The following is a 26,159-nucleotide window of genomic DNA, read 5'->3' as shown; positions in this document are numbered from 1 at the left end:
GCAGGACCAACATCACCAGTGGTGATCCCAGCAATGATTATTCTGCTTTATGATCCCATCCAAGTTCATGCTTGGACAACTTGGGCCAAATCAGCACCTTTCATTGCATTTAGCAGAGCTAATTCCATCTGGACTTGAGGGCAGGTGAGGATCTACAGAGCTGCTTCTCAAAAATCCACCTCTAACATCAAACATATGACCCAACCTCCATTTTCCTCACAGCCCCTTGGTAGAGGCCACCAGATAAACACAGCCCATCATTACAGTGTCTGTGGTACAGCAGATGGTATTTGCAAAAATTAAGGAAATGTTATAAGCAGGAAATGATTAGGAAAAGGCACAATCAATACATGGGAAATTCATGGAGTTTAACTGCAAATTTGGAGGTGAGAATATGATGCACTTCAGAGAAGAAAAGAAATTACAAAAATAAACAAACTGCATAGTACTGGACTATTAAATATTATTATCCTACCAAGAACCCAAAGTAAGTAATACTGAGGGTTGACTATATGTGGCTTTCTGTAAAACAATAGCATATGGTTTAAAGGAAACCATAGTCACATAAAGTTAGCAAGTTTATGTAAATAAAGAAAACAGATGCAATAGAGACTGAAGAGCAAGTTTCTCTAAGTAGAGGCACAGAAGCACAAATGGTTTAGTAATTCCCAAGGAGCTGGTTGGTGCTGATTGTGCTGTTTAAGCTATGTGTCTTGTAGGTTACTAATGCCAGCAACAGGCTGCCTGCTGCATTTTAAATTACCAGCCACTGCCAGCCCATTGTTTTATGTGATTCCCCCTCTGAATAGATATATTTATTCATAAATAGCTGGCTGTTCAGTGAGTCTCCCTCTGCTTTGTGGAACTCACTAAACCATATATTTCCTCAGTCAATTTGCACCAAACAATCCCTGTATGAGCTGCTGTGAGCTTCATCCAGTGAGCCAACACTGGGTCACTGTTTAGGTTAGATTTTAGGAAGGATTTCTTTACTCAGAGGGTGGTGAGGCAGCTGAACAGGTTGCCCAGAGAAGCTGTGAATGCCCAAGCCCTGGAATGGTGTAAGGCCAGGTTGGATGGGGCTCTGAACAATCTGGAGGGTTGGAAGGAAGGACCACTACCCATGATGGGGAGCTGGAAATTATATGGGGTTTAAGGTCTCTTCCAACCCACAGAAAGCCACCCTTTCTGTGACTCAATGATCTGTGAAGCCTGAAATAGAGTCAAAATTCTGTCACTAAATTTTGCTGCTGGTCACCACACCTTTGTCAAGAGCAGAAGGGTTCCACAGAAGCATTAGAAGAAGCAGAAGGGTTGAAACTCCCTTTGAACTTTGTTCATTACATGCTGCAAAATGCTGCTGTCTGAGGTATTTTGCTGCACCACAGGTCTCATTGGCTTCTTTAAAAAAAAAATCAAAAGAAAAAAAGGAAGGATGCTTTTGGCAAAGGAACATTCTGGTGAAGGACGAGTTGCAGGGGTGACCTGGTGGCTCTCCACAGATGCCACCAGAGCTGAGCATATTGAACTAAAGTTCAATACAGAACAGTATTGAACAGAATAAATGTTCTATCAGAGCACAAGGGACCCACACGGTGTGGGTGCTGTAGTCAGCACTGGTGTCAGTGAAACAGAGACTGGGGCAGGGGATCTGACCATGGCCACCCTCTGTGCAAGGGCACCATGCTGAGCCCGTGGACCAGGAGCAATGCCAGGGGGCACAATGGAGAGCAAGAGGCCACCTCTCCATGGCATAACCACCAGGCAAGGGCATAAAAGTAAGAAGGAGAACCCATCCATCTTTTAATTACAAGCATTGTAGCTGCTCTGAGGCCTGGCAGGTGATAAAGTCATCCTAGGAGTGATAAGACACTGCCAGATGATGTTTGCCATGCTGTGACAGTGTATCCAAACCTAAAAATTTCATCACACAACACCACCCTCAGCCATGGGTCATACCAGGAGAAGAAGTTCAGATTAAGAACTTCACAGTCTGCACTTAAAAAAGCAGAGCTATCACTGGGCTGGTAAGGCTAAGGATTCATTCCTATTTTTATTCTCTTTCACTTGTGTTCTGCATTTGAACAAGAGTTGAATGCTTGGTAAGATGAAGGGTTCAGTACACATTTCTGAGTTATTACCTCTGGTGCCTGGAGCAAAAGTGTCCCCTGGGATGTTTGACAGGATATAATGTCTGACTTGATGATGGAAACAAAAGAAGTCCTCTCCATGGCAGATTTAGTCTCTTGTATTTACTGATAATGCACTCTCCTCCAGTAAATCAAAATTCCACTTCACCCACTCAGATGTTGGTTCCGTGCACTGCTGACATACGTGGAAATGCAAACCTCCCATAAAAGTAAAAGAAAATGTAAGTTATGTTCTGACAAACAAAGAGAGACTTCAGAATGGGGGGAAAGCCTTGGCTTACATTTAAAATTAACTCTCTGAAACACAGTAACAGAGACATTGAAACAGAAGGAGATGCTGGTGCAGGGCACCTGCAGCTCACCTGGGTAGTTCTGCACTGAGGCTTCACTGTGGGGGCAGTTTCCCTTTGGTGACCCCTCCCTGCCTCTCCCCTTGCAGCCCAGAAAATTCACCACAGAGAACTCACATCCAGTGCAAGGTCACCCAGGGGACATCTCCCCCTCCCCTGCCTCAAGCAGTATGTATTAAAATGTCATTCTGGCCTTCAGGAAAAGCAATTTTCTCTGCCTTAGTGCAGGGTAGGTCTGATCCACCATTCTGGATGGAGACATCAGCACCAGAGCCAGTCCTCCCTGCTGTGGAGAGAGGAAAAGGCACCTGCAGGATAGGATTCACCCACAGCTTATTTATTTTAGGGTTTTTAATTAGTGTGGATGAATTGCCCCTAAAAGTGCTTGTTTGTCTCCTTGACTGCAGTCTGGGGTGATTGCTGAGCTGTGGGACACCTGCATGGCAGCAGATGTCTGAGCAGCTGAATCCTGACCTTGCAGTCAGTGAGGAAAGTGTTTACTGAGGTGGGGGAAATCCCACACAGGTTGAAAGGACTCATGCTTTTGCTCCATCCAGATGAGCAAGGATTTGCCAATCAGCTGATATGAAGGGGAGCTGAACTTTCTTTTTGCATCTTTCCACTGGGAAGAGGCAGGAGACAAAGGAAGGGGATGCTGTGCTTAAGGCATGAGAGCTCATTTGGGAAAAGAATTTTGGGAAAGATGCAGAAGTCCTGGCCATCTCAGCAGAGCACTTGAACCCTCAGAGCCTGCAGTTCCCAAGGCAGCTGAACAATGTGTGCCCAGCAGTGAAACCCCTGACACTGGCTCCTGCTCTGGCCCATTCCCACTCAGAGTGGAAGCCAGCCCATGAGTGTTCTCAGCTACATCAAACTGAGATATTTGACCCAAGGTAGGCATGGTGGCTCCCTGCAGAAAGCTTTTAGCTCCCCCCTAGCCCAGGGCAGGGGTTATCAGCTCATCTGGTTTAGGGCTCTGGGAATGGGATGAGCACGGTGCTCCCTGTGACTGCCTGCACCTCTCCTGGCTGATTATTCCATTTGCTGAGGAGGATAAATGCCTCTAAATGAAACTCAGCAAAATACTGAGAGCACTTTGAATGCCCCCTGGAGAAAGCAGATTGAGGGCAAATTTAGCCCATCCACGCACAAGATGGCAATCCTTGCTGGGTGGGGAAACCTTCTGCTCTTTCCTCTTATCCCAGACCCTGCAGGGAGTCTGGGAGCTGATGGGGGCTTCCCAGCCCTCAGTGAGGGGAGTGTGGAGCTGGAAGCCCAACAAAGAGAACAGACTGAGGAAAACCAGGCTGTGTTAATTGATCCTGGGGTCTCAGCTCTCCCTAAATCAGCAGTCTGTACGGCCAGCCACAGCCTGCTTGCCTGTTCCTATATATCAAACAAGAATGAAATGCTGACACAAGAGCTGAATTTCATGCACTAATTCAAGAAGCAGCCTGGTTGAAGAGATGTCAAATGTCAAATTTAATTCCTCCAGCTCCCCCATTTCAGTGGCAAACTGGGGCACAGTCAGCTTCCCCTAACACAGGGCAGGGTGTGCAGGATGATGTGCAGGTCCAGGGTGCCAAAATGCAAAATCCCTGTCCCCTCCACGAACTTGCTTTGTGTGGGGAAGGAGCTGCTGTGTGTGAGAGATGAGAGCTGCAAAGCAGGCAGGGCAGCCCTGTGGTGAGGGTCAGGGCTATTCCAATGGCTGAGGATGCTCTAATTATAGTGTTGGGAGGGCTGGAAGCTGCCAGGTTCGATATGGGGATAATGCAACAAGGAGATTGCAGAGTAAAATCACTTCTTGTTTTGTTCTTGGTCACTTAACTCAGGGACACAGCCTTTGAGGAAGGAAAAGCAAATTTAAGGTTATAATTCAGTCCCAGGAACACTGAACATGGATATATAATTAGACAGGGAAAAAAAAAAATCAAGGCAGCCTTGTGTTTATTGCACTGGCTCCATCTCCTGTGCTTTTGGCACTGTGTGTTTCCAGCTGAGCTCTAGCCAGTGGACTGGGTGGTTAAATATCCTTCAGCAGGATAAACAGCTGAGGAAGCCCTGCTGCTCACTCACACAGAGCCTTTGGTGGGTGCTCAGGCAAGTACATGGCTTTGTATCTATTGCACTGCTCCTCTTTGCTCCTGCTCCACACTCTGCTCTGCCTCACTGCAAAACTTCCACGGGGCTGCTCTTCAGTGTTACAGGATTGACAGCAGCATTTCCCACAGGTTTTATGATCTGCTTATTCTTAGGGTGCTTTCCCTGGATGGTTGTGAGCTGCACAGCCTGCAGAAGCCTTTGCTTGAAGTGTCTCAGAGCAGTCACCTGCCCCTGGCAGCAGGGGAGGTTTGGGCAGTGGGATGAGCAATAAGCAGATCCCAGCACTCAGCTCTGCTCTTGCCTTTATGAGAGGGCAAGTTACTTTGCAACCTGGTGCCTCTCTTTCCCATTCAGACAGATGGAAAAATCAGTACAGAGGCATAGCATATTCTTGGGCACTTTGACCAATACAGCAATCAGAAATGGGAAATGGATTCCTTGATATCCCTCACAATCCATCCCCTGGGACTGCTGCCTGCCTGTCTGCCCCAGCTTTCCCGTGCCTTGCTGTGCCAGCTCTCCCATCTCAGAGATCCCCACCCCTCCCTGGCACACCTCCACCTCTCCTGTGCTTCAGCAACCTCTGCTCCAACTATCTTTTTTCACAAGCTCCAGTGGAGCATATTTTCCTCCATTTCCTTTCTCCCCTTCTCCTGGGATTCCTCCTGTTAATTACTCCAGCTCCTGCAGCTCCCCATGCCCTCTCCTGCACCCACCACAGCAGCCAAGGCACTGCCTGCTCCCCCATGGGTAGCTCAGTCAGTGATTTCTCCCAGCTATTCCTGCTTAGCAGAGAGGTTGTTTATTTCTCATTTTTTTCTGTAGTTATGTGAACATTCACATCATGTATGGCGGTGTTTTGTTGGGTTTTTTTAATTTAAAAAGTAGGAAAGAGCTGGCAGCCAGTATCTGGTGTAATGCCAGAGCACTGGAGAAGCATAAAGGACAAGTTTTGATCTGTTTTGATCTGTTTACTCTGATACTATTCCTCAGGCAGGAATCAATCACTTAAAATCAGAGATGCTGTAAATAATTTACAGTAAATACAGCTAAAATCAAGTACACTGATACATTTTTATTTTATCCAAGATAGAGTTTAGTTAAATCCAAGTCAAATTTGTACCAGATGTAACTCCAGTAACAGCAGTAAACATTGGACAGAGAGGAACTCAGTTCATTTGCTTTACCTTACTTTATTTATGGAAACTGAAATACTGCTAATGCAAGCAAAAGTGCAAGGAGGGTGCAAGCTCACAGCTATCCCCTCTCCATGGTCACCAGGGCTATTTGTGCTTTGTTTCACTCTATTTACAAATTATTAAGCATATTGACCATGGCTCCGTGTTTTGAAGTCAAGAATGCAAAGAATCCATTTTTATTACTTTATTAACCTTTTTTATTTAACCTGGTAATAAAACTACTCAGCTGTGTGGTGAAATCTCAATTAAAATTTGCCTCTCCAGGAGCCACAGAGTCAAATGCTCCAGCAGTTATCAAAGTTGTTTCCCTGTAAAAGCTGTGCTCAGTTATCAGATTCTGTTATTCAGGACACAGATCCCTGCTTTCCAGCAAGCATCGTTTCAGGAGGTGCTCTGAAAGCTCTCTGCCTCTCCCAATGATTGCCTCTCTTTTCTTTCACAGCAATTACAGTCTCTTCATTTAATTTCAATGGAAACTTTAGTGTTTTAGACCTTGCCCATGCAGCTGAATGCTCATCTCTGGATCTTATTTCCAGTCCTCAGGAGGACCGGTTTTGATGACCTAGTCTGATTACAGCATCTTTGACAGCTTTAAAGGAATTTGCCCTGGGGAAGAAGACAGCTGCTGCCCTGATGAGGGATTTTTCTGAGCAGGCCTCCCAAGCCAGACATGTCAGTGTGAGATGCTGCCTACATCTTTCATCCTGACCAACAGGTACGTCTAAAAAAGGTTGTGTGTTCTAGGCTGCACAGGCCAGTGTGGAACCTCTGCTGTTAAACTGCTTAACCTGTTCCTGTCCAAACACTGCAGCTTCTTGGCTTCTTTTCCCTTGTGTTCTATATTCAGCCTCTCTGAAAACTGTGGGCCAGATCTTTGTGCTGGTGTAAAAGAAAAAGTGGCATTGCTCCTTCAGTTTGTACAGACTGCAGGGTAGGAACAGCCTCTTTGCCAGTGTCTGCAGCTCTTGTACAGCTCTGGTCTTAAACAAGGCTGATGAAATTGAGCACATTATTTATGAACAATAGTAACCCTTGTTAGGAGCTGCAATAAAATAACTCATCAGACTTTTTAGAGTTGAATCAGTATAAAAACAATACAGTAATCGTTTTCCCTTGAGCCTGGTTTTTTCATGAATGTTGAAAAGAAGAATATCAACATTTCAAATCCCAAACAACCCATTTTATCTCCAGAAAGGAGGTCTGGTCTGCTTAACATGCTGTGGATCAGGAAAGCTCCATGTTCCCTTCCTAATGACATACCCAAACCTGGGAATTAAACTCTATTTTGCTCAGATAAAGTACCTAGGATGAATGGATCATGATTCAGATGAGTATGTTTTGCAATGAAAGATTCTGAGAAGTATCTCAATTTACAAAGTTTTATATATTCATCCTGGAGCAGCTACTTTACTTTTTGGGGAACACATTAAAGATTTCAGCTAGAAAGGCCAGAATTACCACTGCATGAGCTGGGGTAGTGCCAAGATTTAGAAGAAATCATCCCCAGGACATCTTCAGCCTTGGTTTTGTAAAAGAGATAAGTAGATAGCTTGGAGTTCTGTGAGGTGTTTGCTACATGGAGCACTAACTTCTCCTCTCAGTGCCAGCCCATTTCCACCACACACTGCCCCAAAATCAAGCTCTGAACTGACAAGTAAAGGTGACAGTTACCAATGCCACCTGCTCTAAATTCTCCAAATTCACTTTTTCGTCCTCTTTATTTTTTATTTATGTTTCATATTTAAAATATTATGTTTCATAGAAAAAAAAAAAAAAAAAAAAGGAGGGTCATAGTGTCATTTTGCTGCCTTGCAGTTATTTGATTTGTGTTTGGTAAAGGCAAAGGAGCTGAAGGTCTCCATTCTGAAATGACAATGGAAAGCACAGAAAAGAGCAAACCCACCAGCTTTGATTAACCTGGCACTTCTTAGTCCAAATCTCTGACACTGATGCTGGCTCACACTGGATCCTCCTGAAAGACAGGACAGAGTGGTGGCTCCTGGAGCATCCCTTGCTAAGAACCTTTTGATTTGGGCTCTCAAATGTACCACTGAGGAAACTGACACTATCTCCCACTTCTGGCATTATCCACACAGCAAGTAACAAACCTTGCCAAAAGCAGGAGTGTCAGGAAAATGTGTTTCAGGTCTACAGAGGTGTCACAAAGGCAGGAGAGAACTTCTGGGAAGGAGGAGTGGGGGTGTCACTTCTCCATCATCTTCACTTTAAAGTTTCCAAGAGCCTTTTGGCCCAGTATGCTCCAGAAAGAATCTAATATTTGCCCAGATTCCCCAACACAGGAAGAAATGCTAACGATAGGAACACTCCAGTCTCAAAACTTCTCCCAAAAACACTTTCTGGAGTGGGTATAATGCATGAAAGAGAGAATGCAAGACACTGCACCAGCTCAGTGTACCCAGAAGTTTTGTCTTTGTCAGGGAACAGCCGTGTAGTCAGAATCACATAATAGAACAAGAGCTCAGCTTCCATGCTTCTCCCTTCAGACACTATTATTTCAGCATCTCCACAGCAGTTCCATGAAGCTTCATTCCTTGCCTTTGCATTTCTCTGCCTTTAAAAGAAAAGGCAAAGCAATTTCTGTTGATTGAAAGGCTCATACATTTGAGATGATGAAAAATATACTGATGAAAACGCTCCACATTAAGAAAAATATGCATTTGTTGAGGCAGAGGTGATTCTGACCAGCATATTAATTTAAGCTGAGAGGTTTCCTGGTCCTGGACCAAATTTCTGATAAGAATGAAGGAGAAATGGGGGAGAGAGAGAGAGACAGCTGAGCTGTTAGCAGGCAGCTAATAAGAAACAGCATCTTAGGGGCATTGCACTTGAAGGTTCTGATTAAAATCTGCCAGGGGTCAAAGCTGGACCCTGTTTTCCCACTCTGCTCTCAAAGCACATCCTGCTCTCAGGTACCCCATTGTAAGACACAAATTGTCTTGGAGTGAGCAGGATCCTACAATCTCTTGCAGGGATGCCAAAGGATGCTCTGCTTTGGGATGAAAGCACAACTTAAATATTCAGCTTGCCTCTGCAAAACATAACTGGCTTTCAACCTGACTTATCTGTGTAGCCTGATGCCAACAAGTGTACTTTGATGTTCTGCCTGAATTTTCCCTTGCTTATTTTCTTTGCCTCAGCTTAAACTGAGATGAAATTGAATATAAGCTCCAGAAGCTCTCAGCCAGTTTTGAAAATTGTACCAATTAATTTTTGTTAAACCTATTTGTTTTTCTCTGAAATCACCAGTCTCCAGGGCTTGGAGAGGTGGAGGAGAGAGACTTATATGCTAATTAGAAAAACAAATATCATCATTAATAGACTTAACATTAATGTAAAGCAGTTGCCAATGACAGAGGGATTTGCCACTTTCTTCTTATAATCTTTATCATCCAATATCATCATCCAAATGCTTTCCAATTCACGGGGGTTTTTTACTCATTTGGGCTTTTGTTACACTTCAATCTGCTCTTTTCTCCATTCTTCTGTTCTTTCATGTCATTAATCTAATCTAATCCTCTTCCAAGGTGACACTACAAATGGACCACAAGTGCATTTACATCAGTGCCCTCAAATCATGTTATGTAGTTGCCTGTGTCTTGGTGCTTTGGGATTCCCTTGGCTCCTTCCCTTCCCATTGCTGTCAGCCCTGCTTGTTGCCCCTCTCAGGGACAGTTTGGCATTAATGGCTGCAAGGTTTCTAAAATCCTTTTTAGGGGAGGCACAGTGGCTCACAGAAGTCAATTGGAGTCTTTTGATACCAGGGATTAAGACAAAACCACTAATCCCCTTTTGAGGCTGTAACCTGCAGTCATCCTAGCTGGACTTCTCCTCAGGTCAAATCTCACCAAGGAACGTGGGCAGGAAGCCCCAGTGAACACAACATCAAGCACAGAGTGATTACTGCTAAAATAGAACTCCTGAAGATAATTCCACTTTCCCTATTTCTAAGGGGTTTTCTTTGCATGCCTTTTCTCTTTTATGCCAGCTCAGATGTCCTCCTGCTGGCAGTGGGTTTCTCCTAATTCATCTCATGGCTGATGGCAGCCCTGACATCAACAGCAGCCCAAATGCTTTGGGCAGAAGTTACTGTTCCACTAGTTTTTGTTCCTGAAATACAAAGAGTGTGTAACAAAAGCTGACTCAGAATGACCTCATTCACTCCAGCCCTGTCCATCTCCCACATCCCACATCAACAGGACTGACTGATTTGAAATCAGTGAGCCAACAGCAGAAATTAGCATTTTGTTCCTTGGTAACTCTTACTCGATCAATACATATTTTACATTTTAGGTCCCAGTGACAGGATGATCAGAACAAATTATAAAATCTCAGGTGGAATAAACCTAATGGCTGTGGGACATTTCTAAAATAAAAATGCATGTTGAATCACAAATAATAGCTTGGCTGCAATCTCAGGAGTCTAATTATGAAATGGATGTGGAATCATTCTGTAATTATTTAGAAAGTTCATTTCAGCAGCCAGAAATTCTTCTATGTTTACGATACATCATCACAAATCCTCTGTGGTTATTTGTAACATCTACCCGAAAAGACACATGAATAAGAGAGGCAATTTTAAGAAATGGAGACAGATTCATGCCTTTTATAAGTCAATGAACTCATGCCAGGGATAAATTGAGACCAAATTCCTCAACAGAGTTAAATCACTCCCAGTCAGTCCAAATAGAGCAGAGCTTGCTCTGCCCTGCAGAAGGGATGTTCTCACCATAATGCAAAACCCTGCAACACTTCTGCTCCATGCTTCTATCTTTGTCTTAGAAAAAGCCCAGTTTAAAACAAGGAAAAACCTGTGCACAATGTGGATTTTAAACTGGTGTCACAGCTCCAGGAACATGATCATCACTTCGAAGAATTTGCTACATGGTCCCCCTGTACTCAGGGCTGGTGAGGCTGCACCTTGAATCCTGCTTTCAGTTTTAGGCCACTCACTACAAGAAAGGCATTGAGGTACTGGAACAGATCCAGAGAAGGACAATGGAGCTGAGGAGGCGTCTGGAGCACAAGATTTATGAGGAAGCAGCTCCAGTTTTGACTGGAGAAAATTAGGCTCAGGGGAAATGGTCTCGCTCCCTACAACTACCTGGACAAAGATTGTAGGTGGGGGGTGTTGGCCTCTTCTCCCAATTAACAAGAAAGAGAACAAGAGGAAAAGGCCTCAGATTTCACCAGGGGAGGTTTAGATTGGATATAAGGAAAAATTTCTTCACCAAAAGGGTTGTCAAGCACTAGAACAACTGCCCAGGAAAGCTGTTGGGTCGTGGTCCCTGGAGGTATTTAAAAGACCTTTAGATGTGGCACTTGGGGATGTGGTTTAGTGGTGGTCTTGGCAGGGCTGGGTTAACAGTTGGACTCACTGACCTTAAAGATCTTTTCCAACCAAAACAATCCTGAGATGCTACATCTGCAAATAGGGCCATGGCTCTGCCTTCAGAAGTGAGCTCTGCTGTGATGGGTCAGATGGCCACATGCAGCACCACCACCCCAACCCAATTTTTACAGAGGTCAGCAGTCCAGGCCCACAGGTCCTGGGTGGATGGCCCAGGTCTGGCCACCTCCATCAAAGGGGTACTTACAGATCTGTGTGACCATGAACGCTTCCAGCACAGAGCAGTAATAACTCAAGGGCAAAGAGGTCCCACTTGTAGGATAATGCTGTGGGTCCTTCATGGAGCACCACAGGGATTGCTGGTGCTGCGCTTTGCACTGACCCCAACTGCACTTCCTTGGGAAAAACCACTCTTGGATTCACAGCTCTCTGGCCATCTCAGGAACTCACAGATATACAGGAAGCAAAACTGATTGCTTTCATCCTGGCTGGCTACACACACCAAGTGTTACCAGATCATCTTCGCATCCAGTGCTCTGTTTCCATTATGCTTTGCTGTTGACTTTTTTTTTCCACCAACTCCACGAAAAAGCCCCATTTTGGATTGACCAACAGATTAATGATCAATCTGGATGTGGAATGGAAACGTGCAGTCCAAAGAGCTGAGTTTTGTCTTGAGGCTGGGATTTACAAAGTGCTTTCTTTACTGGGAGGTTGAGGAGAAGAAATGGAGCTGTATGATATCTCATGGGTGTCCCAGAACTCTCAGCAGTAAATCTGTTTCTCCAGAGGCAGAAAAAGGAAGGAGGCAACAGCTAATTATACTCTGTGGGGCAATTTGCTGTTTTATTTCCTGATGTACTCCCTGACTGGTGGAAAATCACTCTTGGCAAACACAAAACTTACCCTGCTTCCAAAAGGTGCATCTCTAAATTATTAATCAAGAGTACACTGAACTGCGAAAGGTGGAATACTGAACAAAGGCTCAATTGACACCCTGGAAGTTGAGGAAGATATGGAAGACTCCCCTCTAATTTATTTATTCCTTTTCTGTTCTGTTATCCTGATATGCTGCTTCCAGTTACCACTGCACCCCACACTGTATGGGATTACGTGATTTTGTTTTCAGATTGTTGGAGATAAAGTTACTTCATTATTAATATATATGCACTGTGCATATCCATAAATATTGAATATATACGTGTGTGTGTGTGTGTGTAAACCCACTGCAAGTGTTAATAGTTAAGATAAACAAAGTCCATTATTGCAATGAGTGACTATTTCTATGACCCTATTTGCAATAAAAGCAGATTCAATGATATGAGAAAATTGCTAGGTTTCAGAATAATTGAACCAGGCCAGATGAATCCCCACAAAGGCATCATTTACAAAGTACTTTGCTTGTCTAAAATATTTATTCCCACAGAAGGAAATGGAAAAAGAGTTCATATGGTTACACGGCTATCCTCTGAGTGTAAAATTGTTTTATCATGTTATGTTTATTTCCTAGACATCTTCCACTGAGGTATTGCAGAAAAAACACTGGCTGTGCAGTTAATTCCTTTGTGTGGACTGTTCATATTCATTCTCTGGGAAGTCAATCATGTTTTGTTTAGGCATGTTTTGTTTTTCTGCTGAGCAAACATTTAAGCAACCCTTTTCTTGTAAAAACTTATTTGCATATACAATGTGCACCATTCAATGTCAGTGCTACACAGAGAGTTGAAATGATTTTGCTTTCTCTCCTATGTAGCATGGGAAGTTGTGGATTTCTTGATTAAAATGTTGGTGTTGCTCTTTAAGACTGCATTATATTGTTCGTGTTTAAGGGCTACATCAGTAGTTATAGATAATTTTAGTTTGTCTTTTTCTGAAAGCCTGGATAGATTTTTACTATTAAATGTTCACAGCAAAATGATTCCAAGCAATCTACAGACAAAGAATTACTCCCAGCAATTATCCACTGAATAAATCTGAATAATGAATGCATTGACAAAAGTCACTATCTATTTGTGAACAATTAGCTGAAAGAAATAGAGGTGACACTCACAAGCTAAATAATTCATTTATGAATTATTTGTCCAGCTTTGTTTCTGATGTCCTTTGCATGAAATGAGATCAAATCTTAGATGAAAAATTACTTTAAAAAGAAGGGCAATATTAAAGGAAATTCTTACAGCTTCTAATGCAGAAATCATCCCACTATAGTAACTATTATTTATTACCAGTGATTTCAGAGGCTAGAGAAGTTATTTTCCTGGGTTCTTTTACTTTAAGCATTGGGCTGTGTTTTATTCCTAACATATATCCAATTTTAGGTTGTTAAACTACAATCAAAAGCACTTAGTACGAATGGAACTGTCCCTGTCATGAGATTTGAACTCCTGGCATCTTTATCCACTGAAACTTGAGTGCTCAGGTAACTACTAATTATTCAAGCATTTACAACCATTACTATCAATATAATTAGCACATCTTGAGATAAAAGTGAGAATGCCACTATGAAATTATCATCCCTGGCATTCAAATAGCAATCTTTCATGAAAACATTTATAAGCTGCCCAATTATTTTTCAATCAAATGAACAAAAAAAAATGTTTACATTTAAGGGGAATCTAGAACTGAAAAGAAATTTTGGCATGAAGAGTTTCTGGCAGGAAAAATTATAAATTTTTTCTCCATATGTCCATTTCTGGTGGGGTTTTGGGGGGTTTTTTTGGTGTTTTTTTTTTTTTTTTAATTACCAAAATATCTTTGACCAAATACTTAGAAAACTGTAAAACCTTTCTTTGAACAAAGACAGGTTCAGTGAAGAAGACATGAACAAGGTTTTTCATTCAGATCTAAAAGCTGACAAGTGCAGTGCCCCATCCTGCAAGAATAAGAGGCTGCACAAGACATCCTTATGTGCCTTGCTGGATTACACTAATAAAAATAAATGAGACAATTCCCATAGACAAAGTCAAAGTTATATGAGGACTAGAGTTTGACTTCCCTAATCCCACCTTCATCAGTTTTGCTGGCCAAGGCAGGCAGGTAAATTCCTTTTTACATGAATTAGTAGTAAGTGATTATCACAACTGGAGGAAGGAGGAGCCACAGAAGCCAGGGACCATGGTTTGACAGGTTTTGTCACCTTCCTGTCTAGGACCTCCTATGAACAAAATTTTAAAGACTGTCCTTTGCCCACCAAAAGCCATCCTAGGTTTCCTGAAATAACTTCTGTGGAACACTTGCAGGACACAGCAGAGAGGGGATTTCACAAGGCCTGCAGCTGTGAGCTGGTTTCAGCATGAGGAAAAGCCCTCCATCACCCCAATGCACAGGAAAGAGAAGGTAAGGTAACTCTCTGCAGGGGACTTTTAGATATGGTGCATTCATTGGAGAGCCCCAGACCAGCACAATCCATTCCTCTCCACGTGGATGCTGATGTCTCTGAGGGCAGGCTTGAGGACAGAGCACCCATGCAGAGGCTGAGCTGCGGGAGGGCAGCAAGTCCTGAGGGGTTTGCTGACCCCACAGCAGCCACAGAAGCCTCTTCTGCTGCTCTGGCCCAGTTTTCTCTGCAGGAGGATCCCAACCCTTTTCATCTACTCACCCATTCCCCACATCCCTGAAAGGAAGGGAGTAAGTAGTGAAGCCCAGAGAGCAGCTGTGCCCTCTGGTTCCCAGTGTCAGTATGAGCATCTTGCCACCCTCTCTGCCCTGCAGAGCAAGGGCCAGCCTGAACATGACATGGAAATGTCCATCCAACCACCTGCTATAAAACCAAACCATGTTCATTACACATGGCACTGCAAATAAATAGCTCCAGGAAAAGAACAAAAAAAAAAAAAAAGGCACAAGCTTGTGCTTGCAGGGACAACAAACCAGTATATTTCAGCAATCATGGCAGGTATTTCTAACTAGAAATTGTATATTTGATGATGCTGAGCCTTCAGCATTTGACAAGGGACTTTTAAAGCCTCTTGAACAGTAAATCACCTCTCTTTCTATCAATAATCTTATTATAATATGAGTAGAAATGTCAAATGTTTAAATCCCACTTTATTACTATAATAATGGATTTAATTTGTAAAACATATAAAGTGAGGCCATAACTGTTCTGGAGGGAGATATCTGTCATCCCACTATATTTATATAATTTGCTGGTGACTTTACCCACATTTTTTGAATGGAAGGAGGATTAAAAGCAATCCCACTTGAGAGATTTTTGTGATTGGGAATGGATTCTGGAAAGGAAACTAACATGATCACAGAAATGCAGCAATTGCTATTAAAAGCCCACCCCCAATTCACATTCAGGCAGAACAAACACGTAGGTGTTTATCTGTGACTTGCTCCATTCAGTCCCTCTCCTGCTGCCAGAACAGCCCTGCTTCCAGCTGCACAGCCAGTATTATCACTGGGTGCTATTTTTGGCTCCTGAGTACATCTCATCCTTCCCACGCCAGCCCTGGTACAAAGGACACAAACTCTTCTTCCCCCTCCTCATCCTCCTCTCCGCTCCAGTCTGCGCGGAGCCGCCGCCGGCTCCGTCCCCTTGCTCAGGGGGCTCCTGAAGCTTTTCCCTGCTCCTTCTCAGTTTCTGGGCAAGAGGCTTTCCATCCAAAGCTTCATGTGGGAGGCTTCATGTTGGCATCCAGAGTACATGTCCCAAATATGTCCAGCCTCACTTCCTGATCCTAGTGCCAAAGAGCTGCAGGTAAGTCATCTTCTCATGGGGGATGAAGTCCCTGTGTGCAGTGCCTGCAGCTTTTTACAAATGGGTTGTTTTTAGGGTCATACAATTGCCCAGCTATCACTTTGGTAGGTTTCCAGCTCTTGTCACAGTATGCTAACACCAGATTTCTGTCTGAGGGGGCAGTGTTTTGTTTGTTCTGACAATGTGTAGCTTTGATTTCTGTAAGCTATTAAAGTAGTGAATATCATGAAATCACTTCCTTTTTAAGGTCTTCCTTGGCTAGGTGCTATCCAACCAGCCAGTGGTTTCTTGTTTTTCTCTTCTGATGTGAAGTCTCTGCTAAGTGTTTGGAAAAGCTCATATGGGCAACAGCTGCACTTTGAGCTATAAATCTCTTCAAATACAAGGTTCAGTTTCCTTGGTTGTGCCACAGGAGAAGCCCTTATAGCTATAACCACCCCCAGCCTGAGCTAGGCTGTGTCTCCCTAAACCTGTTTCATTTTACACAGAATAATCAAATATTCATTGATTATTGAATGAATGTGTGTGTGGCTGTTGCAGAGGGATTGGGGTGTTCACCTGGCAGATGAGAGACCCTGTTCCCAGTGACCACTCCAATGAATATTTAAGTATCACATATTAAGTATTCATTGGAGCAAGGATAGGAGCAGGCTTCTGCCACCCCCAAGGGAGCACCCAAACACGAGGCTGTAAAGTCATTCTTTCTTTCTTTCTTTAGCTCAATGAATATTTAATTATTCAAGGCCAAACAAGACAGCTCCAGTGGCAGAGACAGAGATTCCCTGCTCCTGTGTGTGCACCATAACCCCGATGATGAGGGCATGTATATAAGATGTAGCTTTGTATTTCTTTGGACTCAGAAAGAAGTGAAATCCAGGTTTGCCATAACCTGAATGGGGCTTCCAGATTCTTAGCTGCTGAATGAACAACACACACTGTCCCCAGTCATGAGACAGAGGTGATATGACCCCAGGATCAGAGAAAGCATCCTTATCAGTGATGAGATTGGGTTTATGAATCTCTCAGGAGAAGGGATCAAAGACATTCCTCACCCTATGGCAGTTCCTGCTGGCTATGTAATATGTCTTTTGAGGTTATCCAGAATGTGATGTGTCAGAAAACCTATTTATCCCCTTTATTTTGGGGTCTGACACCCCCAGATTGCAGTCACTGGAATCTAATCCTGCTTCTGCAGCCCAAGCAGTGGATGTGTGAAATGGTGAGCATGGGGAAAGCATGCAATGAGAAGGAAAGGCAATGGCATTTGGGTCAAAAAAAGGATAAAAGTGGATAATTGAGGAGTAGAAAGATTAAAACAAGGAGAAGAATTGAAGTTAGGAGCATGCATTCACTGAGTGGGGGAACAACAAACAAAGTGGGGGAAAAGGGAGCAGAGAGAAATGTAGAAGAAATAATAACCTTTACCTAGCAGAGGAGCAGAGGGGAGAGATGGAAAGGGCTAGAGAAGATTACTTCAGTCTTAAAAATAAAATGCTAAGAATCTCTACCCCTCACTTTGAAAAGCAGAAAAATTGCCATCTGCTCTCTACTGCCAGAGGGCAGTGGGTGTGTGAATCAAGGTTCTTTGGATTCACTTTGGGCAGTTGACTGTGGGAGCATTCCCATGCAGAACAGTGAGTTATTACTATTATTGCAGCTCTGTTTCTTGTAATTTCAAAGAATCCACAGCATTATGATTCTGTTGTCAAAGACTAAATGTGGTTTCCAAGCAAAAGTCAGAGCAACATCATAATTGTTATATTGAAATGCAAATAAATTACCTTCTTGTACCCATCAGGAGTGTCCAAACCCAAGTCAGCTTCATAGTCCCAGTTGTTGAAATGATAATGCTGCATTCTGAATGGAACTGCTTAGCTCAGAACATTTCAAAGGTCTCCAAATGATATGGTTCATATATTTCACATCACATTTATGTTCTTCTAAGAGCAGCCCAAGGCTGTTGGGCAGCCACCTTCAGCAAATATTTGTTACAATTTAGAGAAACCCTTTTTGAACATTTTGCTGTCCATTGCTTTAACTATCCTTTTCCCTTAGAATACAGTTTAGAGTACTGCAGATCTATGGCAATGTAGGAATATCCCTTTTGTTTGGCTGTAAATATGACAGTGGTCTGTCCAAGCAGATGTGTTGTATATCATGTCCTTCGAGGGACACGGTAACACATCCACCAAAGATCAAAACTTCACCCAGATGCTTCACCCTGTTTGAGTGGTCACGTGTTCTGTGTTTTGATCAACTCTTTAGACAGATGACAGCAGCTCTCCTCCTTCCATACTGAGGAAAAGGCCACCTGTGGACCAAGCTGTGGGGGAGAAGCGGAGAGCAGAGCGAAGGGTTCGATTTCGTGAGCCAGAAGAAGTCATTGAACATGGTATGCTCAAGCTATCAGGAATTTTGGCATGACCTTTCCAGCTTTTAACATCCACTCTGTCTGTCTGCATCAGCCTCCCCCTCTGATAATTTGTGATTTTCAGCTCAGCACAGAGCAGAGGATGGATGATTCTTGCTCTGTGCTCTGCAGAACTGCATCTGGTCCATTTGCCTGCCTGCCCTGGGATGGACAGACTGCTGCCTCACCCTCAGCTGCTGTCACAGTGACTCCTGAGTCAGCCCCCACAGGGGCCATTGTACACCCTGGGCCTGGCTGGGCCCCAGGGCTTCCCCAGAGCAATGTTTCCACTCAGACCAAATTTAAACATAATTATGTCACTGTGTGTAACTAGGATGCCACAGAATACAACAGCAGAGGTCTGAGCCTAGCAGCCAGGATGTAATAACTTCTGCCAACAGAGGCACCCAAGGACTGACACAGCTAACAAAACCTCTGGTCTTTTCATTCATAAGCCAAAATATTGCAATTAGGTCAGTTGGGAGTGACCTTCAGCAGGGGTCTGGCACAAGGATCCAGTTTACACTTCTGCACTTATGCCATACCAAATAATAATTGGTGTTACCTTCTGACTTTCCCAAACCCATCCAACCAAGAAAATGGTATTTATTGGTAGAGAACTAAACTTATGTGAGTTTGATATGTCAGTTGGTCAAAACACAAGTGGCAGAATGGTAACATTTCTGTCAGCCACCTGTTTGGACTGCTACAGCTTCTGAAAATAAGGCTTGGCATCTGCTGTGTCTATAAACAGAACTCTCATTTGATAGGCAATGCATTGTTTGGGATGCCTCCTGATGCATGGAGGGGAAGCTGTTTCTTGATAAGCTTGTTGACATGGCCTGGGCTTTCCCACCAAAACTGAACTCCTGGAGAGACTCAGGGAGTCAGCCTTAAATTCCTCAAAGCTCATCTGACTGCTCAAGAGCAGGATTCTGGAGGGAATTAATAACTCCCTCAGCTCTCTGCCAGAGTCCATGCCCCACAGCAGCACTGGGAATCCTGCAGCCAGGCTGGTCTCCCCCTGGCTCTGACTTCAGCAGAGCCACACTGGAACTCATGCAGGGAGCTGCAGGCATGGAGAAAACTCTGAGACTCTTTCGTGGAGACATGAGAAATGTTCCAACCCATAATTAGTACTCTGTGTTGCAAACAGTCTGTGATTTAGTTTATTTGCTGTTTGTCCACACAATATTACTCACATTAAGGCTGGTAAAATGAAGGTTTCTGGCACCACTGAAATTTTTCCATTTCCAATCCAGGACTTTTCATCCTGGATTGTGTCTGGGCCTGGCTGCCAAGCAGACACAATTCCAGGATATTGTTGATGAAAGTTAGCCTGACAGTGCTTTCTTAACTCTCATTCTTTCAGCCTGCTGGTCTAAATCCTTTCCTTTCTAGGAATTATGTGGAGTAGGGAGGAGTTCCAGCAGAGCTGTTTCCTGACCTCTCTGCAACAGCAGCCATCCTGCCTCTGAATTCTCTCACACAATAATTTTTCCTCACTTTCCTGAAGTGCACCTGCATCTGCATGTTTGCATGGATTGGGTAGGTCCTCACCCAGAGCCAAAAGTGGTGTAAGAGGTTGCCCAGCATCTCCAAGGTGACAGGCAATTTCAGAGACACTGCTTGGTCCTGGCTTTTCTTGTTCACTCGCTGCCAAGAGACCTTTCCAGGCAAGTAAGAGCATTTTCATTTTGTTTTCTAGTAATTTCCTGCTGTGACTACGTAGTGGGTAAGTTGAATTTTTCACATTATAACTGTGAGCCATCCATAGCATTAACCTGAGTTTGCTTTTGCAGCTGGTGGGATGCACTGTGCAAATATACCCTCCATATGCACAGCAGCTTGTTTTGTTGCTTTTTCTTCTCAGCATAAGCAGCACAAGGTGCTGATGAGGTCTGGTGCAATTTTAAACAAGACATCTAGTAAGACAAATAGTGGAAACAAAAATTAAATCCCTGAAGCTATTTTTAATTTAAATATAATTAATATATTTTATGACATTCGAATAGGTACAGGTTTCTCACTAAGATATGCAGGGAAAGCACCCCAAGCTAAACAATAGTTCTCCCTGCTGAGTTTTGTATGAGGGGAAGAGACAATTCATTTATATGCTATCAGCAGGGTAGAAATAATAAAAATAATCAGGTTTTTTCTGATTTTTTTTTTTTTTTTGAGGTCTGGCAGCTTCACAGACCCCCCAAGCAAATGAGTGTATGTGGATATTCTGATGATGGTGATCATTTCTAGAGGCCCTGGACAACATGCAGCCCCTGCTGTAAGCAGTGAAGGGGAGAGGGGTACCTATACACATGTATTATATACACACACGAGCTGTAGTTTTGGGAGGACAAAAAGATATCCCCATATCCCTCAGCTATTGCTCCTGTCCAGGAATGGGGGCTGTGTGCTCATGACAATGGTGGCATCATCTAGGGCTGTTATTGGGCTGGAATCAGGGTACTACAGCCAGAAAAGGGCCTGGGGGAAAGGCAAAGATCAAATATGCTTCAGGGCATGATAGAAATGTGTACCCAAGGCAAGAACTGAAACAAAATCTCCTGTATTCAGGTCCAGTGCTCTTCTCAGATGAGTTGCTATGAGACTGGGCACAGGTCTGTGCTCTTCCAACAAGCAATTTAACTAACAAATTTAAGCATTAAATTTCTAATTGTAATCTAGAAAAGCAAATTTGATTTTCAACACCTAAATGATGGGCTGAAGCTATTGTAAGCTTAACTCATCATAATTTTGCAAGTGGAATTACTCTTCTGCATTATTTTCTTCTGTTCATAGATAGAACATATTTCATAGCTGAGAGGATATAAGGAAAGCCCAAGTTTACATTTGAGATCTCCCAGAAATTTCACATGGAAAGTAACTTTTTAAAAGTTGAAAGAGGTTACAAGCACTTCATATGAAAGGGTTGATGTGAAAAGCTGTTCAGCTTCCACAGGAAGGTTTCCCCATTCCCATGTGTGCCCATCAGCCAAGGCCCACGTTGGAAAAGGCAGGTGGGGCACCCAGTCAGGGGCTCTAGCCTGTGGTGTGGGAAATCTCACGAGGGAAACACCAACTCACAAATCTCTGCAAAACCAGAAAGTGGTGAGCAATTCCCTGGCTAAACACCTTCATATCAACCCTGCATAGAATAATGCCAAATAAACAAATTTATAAAATCTGAAGCCTGCACATGGATAATTTGAAAACAGAAAGAAGGGCTAAATTCAAATGAATAAATTACTTGCTGCAAATAATTCACTCAGGTCTATTATGGGACATTGATTTGGTTTCTGGTTAGCTATAAAATGACTGCCTATTAACATTTTACCTTTTCCCCATACACTTTTTGATACATTATTATGTGTTTCTGGCTTGGTTTTATGACTTTTACCTTCCTCTCTGTACATCTGTGTGACAGTTTAATTGACTGGTGTGTATTCCAGGGCTCGGAGTAGAAGCTAATTTAAATATGTTACAGCTAATGTTGGCCCTTTACCCATAATAATACACTCCACATTTTTATCTCCTTATTGATTATGTGCATATGGCAGGAAAATAGCTGCACACTATGGGTTTTATTCAGGCATGACTTTGGCTTTATACTGCATGTTTAATACTCTAAGTGCTTTATGAAATAGTGCCGAGTGTGCAATGGCCATGCAGTCAGACAGAGCAGCCAGGGCTGAATCAAAACTGGATTCCCAAGGCCCAGGGATGGATACACACAGGCAAGGACTGGGACACAGCTGTCAGCAGGCTGAATGCAGCCTTCTGATTTCCACATGTGTGCTGTGCCCCACCTTTAAAAATGTTTGAAAAATATTTTGAAGGCAGGAAAAATCTTTACAGTATGCTCTTGCTGAAGAGCAAGTGCAGAGGATCTTGTGGTGTAATTAGCACACATAGCACTCTGAGAGCGGTTCAAACTGCCAGAGCTTTCTGAACATGCCTCTTAGTTAAGGGAGCCATGTTTGGGTTCTTCCCATAATTAGCAGGAGTCCCAAACAAGCTGACTTACCAGGGAAAAGGACAGAAATCTATAGCTTCTGTCTTTTATGGGGCATTTGTGAACATTAAATAATTAGACCAAGTAGCTTCATATTCTCCTATCATTCAACTTAACATTTAGGGTAAAGGTATAAAAAATAATTGCTGTAGGGGAAGTTGAGATCATGCATTAGCTATGCTAATCTGTTCTTATTGTATGTAATTAAACTCTTTAAATGCTCCATTAGATGATATCTTTCATGCTCACCACCTTCCATCAGGAGGTGTGACTCACTATCACTTAACTGATGCCTACAGAAGTGCTCACAACCAGAGCCCTCTGTACCCTGCTGCTGCCACAAAACTGGGACAAAGGCATCAGCAGGGGATCAAATCTGGGAAGTGTTTAAGATGGCACTAAAATAATGCTGCTTCCTTTTTTTCTTCTCATCACCATTCAGCAGATGACAGGACATCATCTGGGTTGCCTGTGCTCCTGTGGCTCTTGCTTTGTGCAGTGCTGATCCTTGCTGTGAGTCTCTACTACACCAGCATGAAGCAGGATGTCACAGTCCTGGAGGAATTTCAATCCCGACTTGTCATCTTCTTTCTTCACCTAAGACACGTTGCTCAGAGGTGCTGGACTTGGTTTCTGAGGCAGTAGCAGCATCCTCCAGCCTGACACTGCTAAGAAACATCAATGCAAAGCTCCCAGCCTACTGCAGCCACATGCAAGGAACACATGAGCATCCACCTCAAAGAGCAAGGAAATCACCCCTGCTGTGCACCATCCAGCAAACACTTGTTCTCCTTTTTCCTTCTTTGCTGTTTTTCTTTGTTTCACATCAATGGACATTCATACTAATGCCTTGAGGTCCCACCAAACTCATGCTATATCACCCTGAACAGCAAACAAGTATCTGGATTTGGTTACCCAGAGTTTATAAGCTGCTGATATGAGGAGCAAAAGCAGAGAGAGGAATACATTGATCTGTGCAGGCAGCAGCGAACTCAGAAGAAAAGTCTTGTGAGTCTCGGGTCAAGACTTTAGATACCAAACCATCTTTCTCCTCAAGTCTCCAAAGAATTACTCTGCAAAGGTTAAAATAAAGCTGAGCTATTGCACAGACACTGCTCTGGTGGCCAAAGGCTCGGCAAGCTGCTATATTTATACATCTGAAATGATTATTAGTAAAATCACAGTAAATGGTTTTCTTGTTTCCTTTCATGAATTTTATTCATCCACGGGCAAAAGCTGGTTCTTAATGCTTGACTTGACTCCCAGGTGTGGAAAAGAACATGGAAACTCATTTCAACAGAAAATAGTTTATTTGCCTAACATAATAAATAGCAGCATTGAAACCCAGGTTAATCATCAAAACAGTAGTTTAATCCTCTGGGTTTGATTCAGTCCATAAACCCCACAGGCTGACATGCAAGATTTATGATAGTGCTTGTATTCAGACAGGTTATGCCTGAGTATCCAAGGCCTTATATCATGATAATATGGACTGCTTATGAAGGTGTTGGATGCACAGTTCCTTTATCATTGTCCCACCATACTATGCATTTCTCTGAAAGGAGAAATCCTTTTAATGGAGACCATGTGAAATGGTGTTCTGGGTATCTGAGAGAACAAATGACTGCAAGTTCTTGAGCTTTAAAGAACCAGCACAACCAGCTTTTTAGATCTTAGATTCTGCTCAGCTAGCACCTGATGTGTGCTTGGGTTTATTTTGTATGGTAAGATTGACATCAGAACTTGTAAGTAAAAGAAAAAGGGAAAAAAAGGGGAGGGGAAAACACTGCAGAGAAGACAAAGAGATGTCTGCAAGACCTTGGCTTATATGCCCCCTGCCATTGCAACCATCAAAAAGCAAAAATGGTGCTTTATTTCTAGTTATTTTTTAAACAGAGGGCCATACATCTGCCCCAACAACCTTCTCCCAAGCAGCCCAAGAACTTTAACCAGGAGAGGATAAACAGGAACAGGACCTGCAACCTTCTCTCAGGAGAAGAGGGGGCAGCAGCTTGATTGAGGACAAGTCAGAAACATTTCAGCCCAAGACACAAAGAAGTGCCTTCAGTGGGTGCTCTCCTGCCTCTCCTAAGCTGTCAAAGCCACAGGCAGGCATTGGACACAGCTGGCCTGGGAAGCAGAGGGTGCTGCAGGAGCAGGGTTTGCCCCAGGAGTTGTGTGCAGATCTCTCAGGTACCCCAGCTCAAAGGGTGAGTCCCACCCCTGCTTCCCTCCCCTCTACCCTGCCTCAGTCCTGCTGTTGAGGTAATAAAGAAGAAAGGTTTTAAACCTGTGTGCTGGTGAATCTCTGGGGAAAAGGTTTCGATTGGGACCTGCATGGGGCAGGGGGGTGATTTCGACTTCTGTTTGCATTTTTTGAACGTTTGTGATCTTTTTACTGTCCATGTTGAAACTCTTTGGCAAATCAGTGGTGATTCTTTCTGGCTCTGGACTGACTCCTCTTAGGACTGTGAGGGAAAATGTGGAGGTGGTGTGAGGACCATCCATGTGCTCACCTTCCTGCACAGCTCCCCAGGGCATGGAGAGAGGACCACCTTTACACTGAGCCTGCTGCAAAAGGAAAATGTCCACATTCTTCTTGTTGGGGCACAATTTATTGGTGTGAGGGAGAACTGCTATCACATCTGGGCTGTCAGGGATATTCAGCAGAGGAACAGTTATTTTTGGCTTTTGTGTTGGCTCTGTTTGGGACTGTTTTGGGCATGGGAAAAGGCAGCTCTCGAGTTATCTTGAGACCACTGTTGAGGTCTCACCATGGCTTTAAAAGGTCTCCTGGGTCAGGATTGTTTACTGTGCTCAGTCAGATACTTGGCAGGCAGCAGAAAGCCAAACTAAAATTGCCTTGAAGCCAGGAGGTTTGAAATAAATGAAAGCTAAAACCTGTTTCTGGGAGAGCAGTGGCATCTTGTAGGTGAAGAAACTGAAGCTAAGAAAGCCATTGCATGTGGGAGTGAATGAAGTGAGTCAATAACATGACTGGAAATAGGAGAAAAATTCCAGCTCGTGGGTCTGCATTTCTTTACTGCTGCACAACATCACTGTGGACTTACCTCTTTTATTTCCTTCTCACAGTGAAGCTCTTTTTCCATTCACCCACACTGCTTAAGCACACACAACCCCCTTTCCCTCTCTGCCCCTTCATTCTTTAGCCATCACAGCTTTATCCTCATCACTGTGAGCTGGATGTGATTTCTCCTTATTCTTGTTCAATGGGTTTTTTTCTGGGTGTGACACCTTTATGAGTTTGGCTCTCTAAAGTTAAATAAAATTATCTGTGTTGGGTAATAATCCCCTTGCTGGCCATGCTGGGTAATATTTTCCTTTGGTACAACTCTTGAGAATTTCCCAATAGAGGATAAAAAGGAGAGAGAATACATAATTTATTGCAAAAAGTGGAGATGCTCACCAGAATTCACATTGGAGCCAGCATGATGAATTGCTTCAGAAGTCAAAAGTGCTGCAGCCAACCAGCTCTGGGCAATTGTATAATGAATGTAATTGTACTGCAAATATATGAATTGTAAAGGGCTGTGTTTTAGACATAGAGGGCTGAAAGAGGGAGTGATGTAGGACAGGGCCCGTGGGGCAGTTTTTGAAGCAGACAGTGGTAGGAGGCATTCCCAGGAGCAGTGTCAGGAGACAAAGGGCAGGGGAGAGCAGCAGGTGTCTGTGCATGACAATGGACTAATGGCAGTCCCTAGTAGGGGTAAAAGTGCTGCTTTAATTCCCTGATGCAGGGAGTATGTAACTAACACACAGCAGAAACAAGCAGAGCACAGCAGAAGGGTAAGTGTTGTTTTGACAGTGTTCAGCACATTCCTGCAGTGTGAACGGATGG

The 26,159-nt window shown here is 43.4% G+C and overlaps 1 protein-coding gene and 1 long non-coding RNA gene across 2 annotated transcripts; both read left to right on the top strand.

The window, feature by feature from the left end:
- The first annotated feature begins 6,227 nt into the window (after positions 1–6,227).
- LOC139590658 (uncharacterized) lies at positions 6,228–14,508 on the top strand. The gene is made up of 3 exons (XR_011679387.1): positions 6,228–6,520; positions 13,492–13,592; positions 14,413–14,508. It is a non-coding gene; the product is annotated as an uncharacterized lncRNA (long non-coding RNA).
- Positions 14,509–15,422: 914 nt separating this feature from the next.
- Positions 15,423–24,072, top strand: CUNH14orf180 (chromosome unknown C14orf180 homolog). The gene is given in 7 exon segments (XM_071426007.1): positions 15,423–15,491; positions 15,542–15,605; positions 15,608–15,754; positions 15,757–15,878; positions 18,144–18,270; positions 19,997–20,023; positions 22,743–24,072. Coding segments are annotated over 7 exon segments (759 nt in total). The 3' UTR covers positions 22,946–24,072.
- Positions 24,073–26,159: the final 2,087 nt, after the last annotated feature.

Source organism: Agelaius tricolor, unplaced genomic scaffold (genome assembly GCF_023055355.1).
Source record: "Agelaius tricolor isolate 1412-34295 unplaced genomic scaffold, bAgeTri1.0.p SCAF_5, whole genome shotgun sequence".
Classification (NCBI taxonomy): Eukaryota; Metazoa; Chordata; class Aves; order Passeriformes; family Icteridae; genus Agelaius; species Agelaius tricolor.
This window is presented reverse-complemented; position numbering and strand designations above follow the sequence as displayed.